Source organism: Durio zibethinus, chromosome 11 (assembly GCF_047325235.1).
Source record: "Durio zibethinus cultivar Kanyao isolate XHJ-2024 chromosome 11, ASM4732523v1, whole genome shotgun sequence".
Classification (NCBI taxonomy): domain Eukaryota; kingdom Viridiplantae; phylum Streptophyta; class Magnoliopsida; order Malvales; family Malvaceae; genus Durio; species Durio zibethinus.
In genome coordinates, this window is record NC_143172.1 from 24,602,019 (window position 1) to 24,614,249 (window position 12,231).

At 35.1% G+C, this 12,231-nt stretch overlaps 3 protein-coding genes across 4 annotated transcripts; all 3 read left to right on the plus strand.

The window, feature by feature from the left end:
- Positions 1-286: 286 nt before the first annotated feature.
- On the plus strand, positions 287-4,168 carry LOC111289900 (putative LRR receptor-like serine/threonine-protein kinase At1g74360). Its single transcript, XM_022881258.2, is given in 3 exon segments — positions 287-452; positions 786-3,961; positions 3,964-4,168. Coding segments are annotated over 3 exon segments (3,300 nt in total). The 5' UTR covers positions 287-370; the 3' UTR covers positions 4,006-4,168.
- A 758-nt stretch (positions 4,169-4,926) lies between these two features.
- LOC111289901 (uncharacterized) lies at positions 4,927-7,009 on the plus strand. Of its 2 annotated transcripts, XM_089768382.1 has the most exons (3): positions 4,927-5,177; positions 5,519-5,670; positions 5,992-7,009. In XM_089768382.1, exons 2-3 carry the CDS (start codon positions 5,539-5,541, stop codon positions 6,769-6,771), a joined length of 912 nt encoding a protein of 303 aa, XP_089624508.1. In that variant the 5' UTR covers positions 4,927-5,177; positions 5,519-5,538; the 3' UTR covers positions 6,772-7,009. The 2 variants fall into 2 exon arrangements, with proteins under 2 accessions (XP_089624508.1, XP_022736995.2); XM_022881260.2 differs by lacking the exon at positions 4,927-5,177 and having other exon boundaries at positions 5,406-5,670.
- A 476-nt stretch (positions 7,010-7,485) lies between these two features.
- LOC111291098 (uncharacterized) lies at positions 7,486-9,453 on the plus strand. Its single transcript, XM_022882681.2, has 2 exons — positions 7,486-8,193; positions 9,075-9,453. Exons 1-2 carry the CDS (start codon positions 7,543-7,545, stop codon positions 9,231-9,233), a joined length of 810 nt encoding a protein of 269 aa, XP_022738416.1. The 5' UTR covers positions 7,486-7,542; the 3' UTR covers positions 9,234-9,453.
- Positions 9,454-12,231: the final 2,778 nt, after the last annotated feature.

Genomic DNA, 12,231 nt, shown 5'->3' on the forward strand with positions numbered 1-12,231 from the left:
CCAGTCAACATGGGCGGCTCGCCAGGCCCCTTGCTTCAGATGCCTCATTTTCTCATCAAAGAACAAGCACCAGAACCCAAAATAAAAAAAAAAAAATTAAGATTATTTCCCATTTAACATTATTAAACAATGTTTTAAAAATAAAAAAAAAAATGAAAAAGTTACTGTTGCCAAACGTTTCTTCCAAGCTTGGTCTCTGGTCTAAACTGCAGGCGCCGTGTTCTTCAACTGACTTTTTCGATTACGTTTAGAAATTTTTCTTATATAGTTTTTGCCTTTTTCCAAATTCATCTCTCTTTTCTTCCCATGTTTTCCTTTGATGGGGGTTTGAGTAACTTACTATTGCAAAAGTAACAATTGGCAGACAGAGATGAAGAAGAAGAAGATCATGTCAGGAGACCAAGCTCTTACATGGCGTTTCACTTTGTTCATATTCTTAATCCTGATTACAGGTATGTTATAGTAATCTTTTCATCAGCTTATGGTTCTTTTCATTTTTAGTCCGGTTTCAACATGATATATAATTACAGTAATTCTGTTTATAGGAGTATAATTTATTGGTGTTTAAAGAGTTCGAAAATTTGCTGCTGATATTGAATATTCTTATGCATGCATTAAAATCTTTCATGGGGCAGCATTTATTTTTTGTTTATTTTTACGTTTTTCAAGGATGATTCTGTTGACTTGTTGAAAATTTATTTTATCTGTCCTGTTTTGAGTACACGTTTGAGTTGTTCAAGGAAAATTCTGTCTTTGCTTAGTTTTCAAATTTCTGTTATTTACAGGTACTGTTGTCACTGGAAATTCTTTAGACACAGACAAAGAAGTTCTGCTGAAGCTGAAATCATTCCTGGAAGACCAGAATCGTGTAAATCGAGGAATATACTCAGAATGGAATGTTGACAACTCGATACCATGTCAGTGGCCTGGAATCTCTTGCTCTTCTGATGGGCAAAACCAAAGAGTCATTGGTGTCAACCTCTCTGACAACTATATTTCTGGGAATATGTTCAATGGCTTCTCGGCCTTAACAGAACTTCGCGAACTTGATCTCTCGACAAACACCATAGGTGGAGATATACCAGATGATTTGAACCGATGCAGTAGCCTTGTATACCTCAACTTATCACATAACATTCTAGAAGGAGAGCTGAATTTGACAGGGTTGAATAGTTTAGAGAAGCTGGATTTGTCTACGAATAGGATTCGAGGGGATATTGAAGTTAATTTTCCAGCAATTTGCAATAGACTGATAGTTGCAAACCTTTCAACTAATAATTTCACGGGTAGGATCGATAACTGCTTTGATGAATGCTGGAATCTGCAGTACCTGGACTTGAGCTCCAACAATTTTGTTGGTACTATATGGAGTGGTTTTGCAAGGCTTGTGGAGTATTCAGTTTCTGAAAACCATGTTTCTGGGCCACTTTCGGGATCTTTTTTTACAAATAATTGTAGTTTGCAGGTTTTGGACCTTTCAGAAAACAATTTTCAAGGTGAACTTCCAGGGGAGATTTCAAATTGCACGAATTTGGCTATCTTGAATATATGGGGAAACAATTTTACAGGGCCAATTCCATCAGAGATGGGGATGATTTCAACTCTTGAAGGTTTGTTCTTGGGGAACAACAGTTTTTCTAGAGTGATTCCAGAATCCCTGTTAAGCCTGATGAATTTGGCCTTTTTGGATTTGAGCAAGAACAATTTTGGTGGGGAGATACAAGACATTTTTGGCAGATTCACACAGGTGAAGTTTCTAGTATTACACGGAAATTCATATACAGGGGGGATTAATTCTTCTGGTATTCTCAAGCTACCAAATCTTTCTCGTTTAGACCTGAGTTATAACAATTTCTCCGGCCCTTTACCTGTTGAAATCTCTGAAATGCAAAGTTTGAATTTCTTGATACTGGCCTACAATCAATTTACAGGTAGTATACCACCTGAGTATGGAAACTTGCCGCAGTTACAAGCCCTTGATCTCTCCTTCAACAGACTCTCTGGATCAATCCCACCAGCCCTTGGAAAATTGAGCTCTCTCTTATGGTTGATGCTTGCAAACAACTCTCTTAGCGGTGAAGTTCCACCTGAGATTGGAAACTGCACTAGCTTATTATGGCTAAACCTCGCCAACAATCAACTTTCTGGAAAGTTTCATCCTGAATTGGCAAAGATTGGGAGAAATGCTACTCCAACTTTTGAGTCCAATCGGCTACACAGCAACCGGATAATTGCTGGTTCTGGTGAGTGCTTGGCAATGAAGAGATGGATACCGGCAGACTACCCACCTTTCAGTTTCGTGTATACAATTCTCACGAGGAAGAGTTGCAGAAGCATATGGGATCGGTTGCTTAAAGGATATGGCCTCTTCCCAATGTGCAATGCAGATTCAATGGTGAGGACATTTGCAATCTCAGGTTATCTTCAACTAAGTGGGAATCGGTTTTTGGGCCAGATCCCTTCCGATATTGGTATGATGTGGAATTTCAGTATGCTTCACTTGGGTTTCAATGACTTCAATGGTGAACTGCCTGCACAGATTGGACAGCTGCCACTTATAGTCCTAAATATCTCTCAAAACAAATTTTCAGGAGAAATTCCAGCAGAGATTGGGAATATGAAATGCTTACAGAATCTAGATTTGTCATACAATAATTTTTCGGGCAAATTTCCAGCAAGCTTCAGCAACCTGACTGATCTGAATAAGTTCAACATTTCATACAATCCGCTCATTTCTGGTGCAATTCCATCAATTGGGCAACTGGCAACTTTCGAGAAGGATTCCTACCTGGGAGATCCCCTACTGCATGTTCCATATTTTATGGACAATAGAACAGGTCACCAGCCAAACCATAATGAGAGGCAAAAAAAATCTGCCAGGTTGCCTGTGTTTTTGGTGTTATTAGCTCTGACACTGGCCTTTTTGGTTTTCGGGGTTCTATCACTTTTAGTTTGCATATTGGTGAAAAGTCCAGAAGAACCGCAGGGATATCTCTTACAGGATACAAAGTATCGACATTATCTGGCATCTAGCTCTAGTGGGTCATCTCCATGGCTATCAGATACTGTCAAGGTCATCCGTTTGGACAAAACAGCTTTCACACATGCTGACATTTTGAAGGCTACAGGTAATTTTTCAGAGGATAGGATTCTTGGAAAGGGAGGATATGGAACAGTGTACCGAGGTGTATTGCCTGATGGGAGAGAAGTAGCAGTGAAAAAGCTACAAAGAGAAGGAATTGAGGGTGAAAGGGAGTTCCGGGCTGAGATGGAGGTTCTTAGTGGAAATGGCTTTGGTTGGCCGCACCCTAACCTTGTTACACTTTATGGTTGGTGCCTTGATGGTTTAGAGAAAATATTGGTTTATGAGTACATGGGAGGTGGGAGCCTGGAAGATCTTATATCAGATAGGGTGCGGTTAACATGGCAGAGAAGGATTGACGTGGCAGTCGATATTGCAAGAGCATTAGTATTTCTACATCATGAATGTTACCCTGCCATTGTGCACAGGGATGTTAAGGCTAGCAATGTCCTGCTAGATAAAGATGGGAGGGCAAGAGTTACAGATTTTGGTCTAGCTAGAGTTGTTGATGTTGGAGATAGCCATGTAAGCACAATGGTGGCAGGAACTATTGGTTATGTAGCACCAGAATATGGGCAGACTTGGCAAGCTACTACAAAAGGTGATGTGTACAGTTATGGGGTATTAGCAATGGAACTGGCAACCGGGAGGCGAGCTGTGGATGGAGGAGAAGAATGCCTGGTGGAATGGGCCAGACGTATCATGGGAAATGGGCGAAATGGATTAGGTAGAGCTATAATACCAGTTGTGCTTTTGGGATCAGGGCTAGCTGAGGGGGCACAGGAGTTGTGTGAGCTGCTTCGGATTGGGGTCAGATGCACAGCAGAAGCTCCACAAGCCAGACCAAACATGAAAGAAGTGCTAGCTATGCTAATTAGAATATAACAAACAGCGGGGCAGATTTCAAATATTTTATCTCATGAAAGCTCGTTCAAGAACTCAAGTGTCAATACGTCTATGGTGTCAAATAGTTCACAAATATACAAGTTTAATACACATAGATTTTCATGTCATGATTCTTCTTGTAAAGAGATTTTCCCCATTCATTATGTTGAAAGAATTTCATCAATTTTGTCCCCCAAGCAATTTCATGGAAAACTTTACCAATCAGCTTCTTTTGTTTATTTGTTTTATGGATGAATGAATCATGACATGACTGTGATCAAGCCCTCGCAGATCCTTGTGCAAAAGCCTCAATTCAGGTATCAAAAGAAAATGAAAAAACTGTGAAACCCATTGCTAAACAACCAAACCTGGATACGTCTATCATTCTAAGATCCAGCCACGTTTGCATTTCTGCAACGCGATATGGACCTGTGCCATGAGGTATTGATCACATTACTTTATGGAGTTCAGCACATAGCATTTCCTGGAGGAGTTTATGTGGAGTTTCTAGTCATTGAGTCACTCTCCTTTCTTTTCATTTTTAGGTGGTTAACCATAATCTTTCTACACAAGGCCTAGCAGTGTGATTCAAAAACCATGTTTGAGATCAATTTAAGATCTCCAGGAATCATTACAGAGCAAAATATTCTAATTGCTTTTCAGCTTCTGCATTGTATTGGGAAGTTTGAGCTGTAAGTCACCAAGCATTACGAGAGTAGTGGTTTAATTGAACCAGAAGTTTACAAAGTACATGAATAGGCATAATGAGGAAACTAAATTGGACTATAAAACAAAGGCCATGTGAAGGGCTGCCAATGTTCCAGCTAATTGGGTGGCAGTCACAAAAATAGAAACTGGTCCGCAGGGGACTGGCTGTTCTCTTTTCCACCTACGCTAAAAGGCTTTAATTACTAATGCAGTCTTTCATACAATTAGTGAGTTTCCAATTCAAGCCTTCCCTCTTGAACCAAAAGGAAAATGCCATAATAATTGATTAAAACTTATCAAAATTATAACTGTCCTGAGGGTTCATGGCTGCCTGGACATGTTTGTCAAGTACAGTATCAGATACCCAACTTTTCAGACAAATATGAGCCAAGTGTGTGTTCTACTTCTACCCAGTACACAATTTTGTTTCTCTGTCTCTCTCAAACGGAGAAAAAAAAGGACTCTGATTTCTCCTTCCAGTGCCTTTCTCATACTCAACAGGGTAAGCTTTCGTTTTGATAATTTTTTTTTTTGTTAACAAAAATTGTGGGCTCAAATGATATTTCTCCAACGATATGTCAGTTTCACACCCCTTTGCCTTCTTTTGGGTTGCTTTTCTTATTATCAATGGCCTAACTCTAATTGTTCTTTCTAGTTTCTTTGTTATTACGAAATTGGTACCTGTTGTTCAATGACTTCTCTCATTCCATTAGCGTAATCCAACCCTTTGTTTTTCTAGAATTTGCATCACTGACAGAATAGCAGTTGGGTTGCTATTATTTTAGTTGTAAGATTGATGAAGACATGGATTATCAAAGAACTCACAAAATGAAAATGTTGCAGAGAATACAATAGGAAAAGAAATGGCTGAGAAGAGAGCAAGTACTATGAGCTTGGAGCTTGCAATCCAAAGAGAGCTGGCATATAGAAGGAAGATTGAAGAGTTGCAATTGCAACCATATGTTGACTTGGGAGATGAAACAATGCCAATGCAGGTTAGAGCTTATATAATTTTCAATAAGATGTTTTATATCACCATTGTCAACTAGGAGGATGGTCTGAATTTTAGAATTATCAATCTCAGTAACTTTTCAGCTTTGAAATTAGATTGGGATATCAGAAATAGTGACTTCTATATGCGTTTCTTTGCACTTCGCTGTAAACTAATTCGCTTAGCATCCGTTACTTGTATACAATCTCATAGACAGTAGAACTGCTGCTATCTATCAGTGATAGCAGGTTGACATTTGAATGAACAACTGCTATTTGGTGTTTGGTTTGCCTCGTTTTGCTAATAGAGTGTTTTCTCATAGCAGGTGCAATTTCCAAGTCGAAAACCTTCAAGACCAGATCAGGATTCCACTCCGGGGCTATCTGGAAGAGAGCATCTAGCATCATTGAGCAGCCATGATTGCCAGCCAAGTCCAAGTCCAAGACCAAATCAGAATCCTTCTTCAAGGCGAAATATCTGTTCCAGTCCTAGGATTTCTGAGAGAAACCAACTAGCATCTTCAAGCATGAGCCCATCTCAACAGCTGCAACTATTTAAGGGTTGCAATCTCAATCATCAGTCCCTCAATTTTTTCTGTGAGGTCTGCCAAGTGCCTTGCTCAGGTTCCCTTAACTATAAGCTACACATAAATGGTAAAAAGCACAAAGTTAAGTTCCAAGAACTAAAATTTGCTAGGAAAGATGGTAATGACACTTGTGCAATGGCAAACCAGAAATCATGGTGCAAATTGTGTAAAATTTGGTGCACAGATGACAATTTGCTGAAGCAGCACTTAGCAGGAAAGAAGCACAAGAAAATGCAAGAAAAACTGGAACTTTCTACAACAGTTGAAGGTGACAAAGTAGAGGAGCAGAACTGGTGTGAATTGTGTGGCATTGGATGCTCAAGTAAAGAGTTACTCCAGTTGCATTTCAATGGCAAGAAGCATCAGGCTGAATTAAGAAAGCTAGAATGTGGCCAGAAAGTAGGTGGTGAAGAAGCACAAAATCAGCCAAAGAGACGTAAATTGTGTAATACTTGGCGTGCAGACAATAATTCATTGCAGATGCACCTGATGAAGAGAAACATTTCTTACATGAAGTAGAGGTGAAAAAGAGACAATATGGCAAGACTTAATCACAGATGAAGCAAATAGTTAGATGACAAACTAAGAAATGGGGCATGACTGGAAGATAAATTTGTTTCGCTTTGGCAGCTTGTAAAAGCAGCAACCATATTTACTGTATCATGCTTTTTCATGCTGAATATGGATGGTGGTAAATTTGAACTTTGGTTCTAGTTTTATCATATAATAATTAATCACTCTTTACTTCCTTTTTGTCTTTTTATTTTGAGATAAATAGATATTCAAATACAATCTCTGAACGAAAAATATATGTGCACTTATTATTTTAAAAAAAAAAATCACAAAAGTAATATACTTTAAAAGGAAAATTAAAAAATAATTTATAAAAAAATTGAATGATAATTAAAATTTACAGATAATTTTTAAAATGATAAATATCATTTAAATTTACAAACGAAATAATAAATGATACGTGTGTTTTTAATTTTAAAAACTCAAATAATAAAATATTATAAGGAAATTTGTAAGATAAAAATTATATTAGAAAATTTTAAATTGGGTTAAGGATTTGATACTTATAAAAAAGAAAATTAAATCTATACCATATAGCAAATCACTGTACCATATAGCAAAGCCCATAGCCCATAAAATCCTAAGCCCCCAAAACCCTAATTTTCCCTTGAACACTCTTGGCATATAAAACCCTAACCCTAACCGCTCTAAATATCTTCTGTCGTCAGTTATCTCTCTCACTCTCTGCATCCCTCCAAATCCTAATCAAAAGCAAAAATGGCAGAAAGGGGCGGAGGAGAACGTGGCGCTTTCAGGCGTGGCTTTGGCGGTGGCAGATCGGACCGTGGCCCAAGAGGCAGGCGTCGTGGCCGCAAGGACGAAGAGGAAAAATGGGTACCCGTCACAAAACTCGGCCGTTTAGTCAAAACTGGAAAAATCACATCCCTCGAACAAATCTACCTCCACTCTCTCCCTATCAAAGAATACCAAATCGTCGACCAACTCGTTGGCCCTTCCCTGAAAGACGAGGTCATGAAGATCACTCCAGTCCAGAAGCAAACACGTGCCGGCCAGCGCACGCGTTTCAAGGCCTTCGTCGTCGTTGGCGATGGAAATGGACACGTTGGATTGGGTGTGAAGTGTAGCAAAGAAGTTGCGACGGCTATAAGAGGGGCGATAATATTGGCTAAGTTGTCAGTGATACCGGTGAGGAGAGGGTACTGGGGGAATAAGATCGGGAAACCTCATACGGTGCCGTGCAAGGTTACCGGGAAATGTGGGTCTGTTACTGTTAGGATGGTCCCTGCTCCTAGAGGTGCTGGGATTGTGGCTGCTAGGGTGCCCAAGAAGGTGCTTCAGTTTGCTGGGATCGAAGATGTTTTTACTTCTTCCAGGGGTTCTACAAAAACTCTTGGTAACTTTGTCAAGGTATTGAGTTTTTCTTTATGTAATTTTTATTTGTTCGGTTTTATTGTTATTTGAGATTGTTTTATGGCTTTATTTAGATCTATGTTGAAATGGGTTGTCAAATGTTTTAGTTTCTGTTCTGTAACTTTGGAATTGTTGTTGTAAGGTTTATGTTACTGAATTAACTAGATAGAAATTGTGATTTGGTTTTGGTGGTCATTGATGCATTGTGTTTCTTCTGATGGAGTTGTTGAACATATGATTCTGTTTTCTGCTTGGGTATTATCAAAGGAATTCTTTGGGTAGTAAATTGATTTAGTAGGTAAAATGTTATTAGTGCGAGTTTTTAATTCTCAAAGTGTTGTACATCATTCTTACAATTCTAGGTAATGCTTGCCCCTTTGTTGTGCAAACTAATACAGTTATGGTTTATAGCCAGTGGAAAGTATGGTTTCACTGAATTAGGATAACAACTTGCCCATGTGGACAGCACTGATGTTCTGTGATGGATTTGGATTTTTCATTTTGCATCCTTTGACATCAATGACAGCCAAAATATTTCCAACCAAGCTCGTAAAGTTGGGATGTTTGATAGTTTGGTGGTTTATGCTTCTCTTATGTTTGTTTAGTGTTTTGGCTGGTCAAAAACTGTGTTATATATTTGCTAAATGCCCCCAAACACTTGCTTGTAGATTTTCTAGTTATTTGGTGAGAGGCCAACTTTTTTTTAATTTATTTCATATTCCTGCCTACCAATGCCTGATATAATTATTGTTGATTATTGGAAAATTAATGTGCTTTCATGTTTGATAGCTGTTTATTTGCTGCATGATTATTTAGAGATGCTTATTCAGGTATTGGTGATATCTGATTATCTGTTGCTCTTGCAAATGTAACTACAGGCCACCTTTGAGTGTCTTCTGAAAACTTACGGTTTCTTGACTCCTGATTTCTGGAGAGAGACTCGCTTCACAAGATCTCCTTTCCAGGAGTATACTGATCTGTTGGGTAAGCCATCGAAGACCCTTGTACTTGAAGATGGGGAAAGGGTGGATGTATGATGGAGATGTACGAGTAATTATTAAGACGTGGCTTCAATGCCTAATTTAGTAATATGAAGTTCCTTTTAAGTTGTTAAGAGGATGCTGCTATCTTCACTTTTTCGCTTGTTCGGTTTTGTCAATAAGATATTCAGTAATTGTTCAGCAACTGCAGTTTTGTTTTTCACTATCTGGATTCTTTATAAGATTTCGGTTACATGAGTTAAAGTCTTTTTACTTATTGCTGCGTGTGAATTAATGCATATGCATTATATACTAGCTTGTTCCTTGCTGGATGGAGTTATGTTCAAAGGGTCACTCGGAATATGCCCCCACCACCTTTTTATTGATTTATCTAAAAGTTACCCTAAAAATAGTTGTTCTGCTTCTCCAAGCTCTGAGGTTTACATCAATGGACATGATGCAATCAAACTATTCAGAGGACGAGACTATTCCATATGTTGCATCCCAGGCCATTATGATGAGAGCTTAAAGATTGCTGTTGATGCTTCTTAGGTGAAAGTGATGTGGCTTCATTTGAATCATTAATCAAACCTTAATCTACTTCGAAAGGGCTCCTGTACTTTATTAACTATTAGATTGTGTTTGCTTTTCTTTCTTCTTTTGCAGCCTTCTAAAATGCTGCTGCTATTACAAAAGTATAAATCTCTACATGCTCCTCTTATTTTCACCAGCTTCATGATACAGTATTGGATTTTTAATTTTGGTCATTAATGTTCGATCCTTGCATTCTTATTAAAAAACAGAATGTGATTATATAAATGAACTCGAGCAGTGTATTCGGACAAGTGTATAAATGCTATATATGATTACTAAATCATATAATAATATTTTATTAATGAAAAAAATTAAAAATAATTAGATCTTTAAAAATAAATATTAAAAAATTTATTTCAGTTTAATTAATTGTTAAAAGTAATTTATTTTTAAAGATCTGTTTAATTTTAGTTTTATGTATTACTTAGATGTTACCGCGTGGATGATCGATAGTGTATATTAATATGTATAAATAAATGTAGTGTATAAAAAATTTATTATAGCGTATCAAATATCCGAAATTTTTTGTTTTTTCGTAATTGCATAGCTTAGAGTGTAGAAACGCAAAGCTTTGTTTGAATGAGAGAAAAGTAGGGACGGTAATCCAATTCATTTCTAACGAGTTTCGATTCAATTTGATTCTATGAGATCGTTTTTTTTTTTTTTTTGAAATTCGAGTTTTTGGTCGGATCGAATAAGGTTAGAAACAATTGATGTCGAATCGGGTTCGAATTTTAAGTAAACCCGATCCGACTCGATATTATATAAAAAATAATTTTTTAATTAATTATTTAATTTGTTATTTATATATATTTATATAATTATATTTTTAAATATTTATATTTAAAAAATAATATTTTATTAATTTCGAATCGGGTCGGGTTTGAGTTTAATAACGCATAATGTCGGGGCAAGTTCAGGGCGGACAAAATCCAATCCGATGCTAACCCTAGAGAAAAGTTTGTCTTCAATCATCACGTTCGATCGAAAATAACAGTGATCTTATATCATATTTAATTTGTATTTAAAAAGAATAATAAATTACAATAAAAATTAATTATTTTTTTCACATAAAATAATTTAATTCTTTTAAAATATGAAAAATGATTTTTAATTTGTGAAACTAAACTTATATTTTTGTTATATTATTAAAAATTATATTGATAATTTAAATTATATAAATTTTAAAAATGTTGGTTTTGATGAATAAATAAATTATTTATCTTAATTTTTATATATATCAAATATAAGATAAGATAACATTATTTAATATGATCTAATTATAATATCAACATATTAAATTTTATTTATAATTTTATATATCTAACATATCCAATAATTTTTAACTTAAAAAAATTCACTTTGTTGCCATAGGACATAGCTTCTGGAAAAGTTAAAAAAAAAAAAAAAAAAAAACCTTGTTCCCATATTTTCGTAGTGCTACAAATGCAATTGTTTACGAAGAAGTATATATAAAATTAAATTAAGAAGACCAATTAAGGATGTCGGACTTTCTGTATGTAGAGATTTTTTTTTTTTAGTATATATTAAGACAAAAAATTTGAATTTAACTCTTTGAACATAGGAAAATATACACTTAGGGTGACAAAAAATAAATCAAAAATCAAAAATCAAATTGAAATTTGAAATTTGAAATTTTAATATTTGATTTGATTTGAATTAATTTTTTGCCTATTTGATTCAAGTATTAAATTTATATATTAGATTCATATTGAATTTCAGATTAAAAAAAAAAACAAAAAAAAATATAGAATTATATATTTTATTAATTTTTATATATTTTTAAAATTTTTTAAAATAAAATAATTATTTTACATATAAATCCATTTAAATATATTAAAAATAATATCAAAATAATATAAAAAATAAAAAATTAGATTTCAAAAATTTGATATATTAATTTGAACAGATAATATTTAATTCATGTTGAATTGAAACAATTAAAAAAAGTCAATTTAAATTGTGATTAAATTTTAAAAATTTATAATACTATATTAAAAAAGCAAAATCAAATTCATGCGGTTTTGATGAACATTGGAAAGCAGACACCTTTTTTTTTTTTTTTTTTATGTAGTTTTGATGTAGTAAGACAACAATATTTTAGTTAATTAGCAATTACATTTTTATCATGGATTATTATGTGTATTGTACACATTACATCAAAGACAGCAATAAATGGACTTATGCTTAGGTGCAAGGCAAAAATATAAATGTTTTCTAGTGCATCAATTATAAATACAATGACAATGAGCTATATTTGGACAGACATCATCAACAACAAGACAACATTTCCAACATTTCCAGGTGATAGCAAAGCTGAATACATGTAATAAAATAAATTTTTTATTTTATTATATTTTAATGATCACGTTAATAATATTTTAATGATCATATCATCAGGATTTACATATTCTAATTGAGCCAAAACAAATGAGATTTT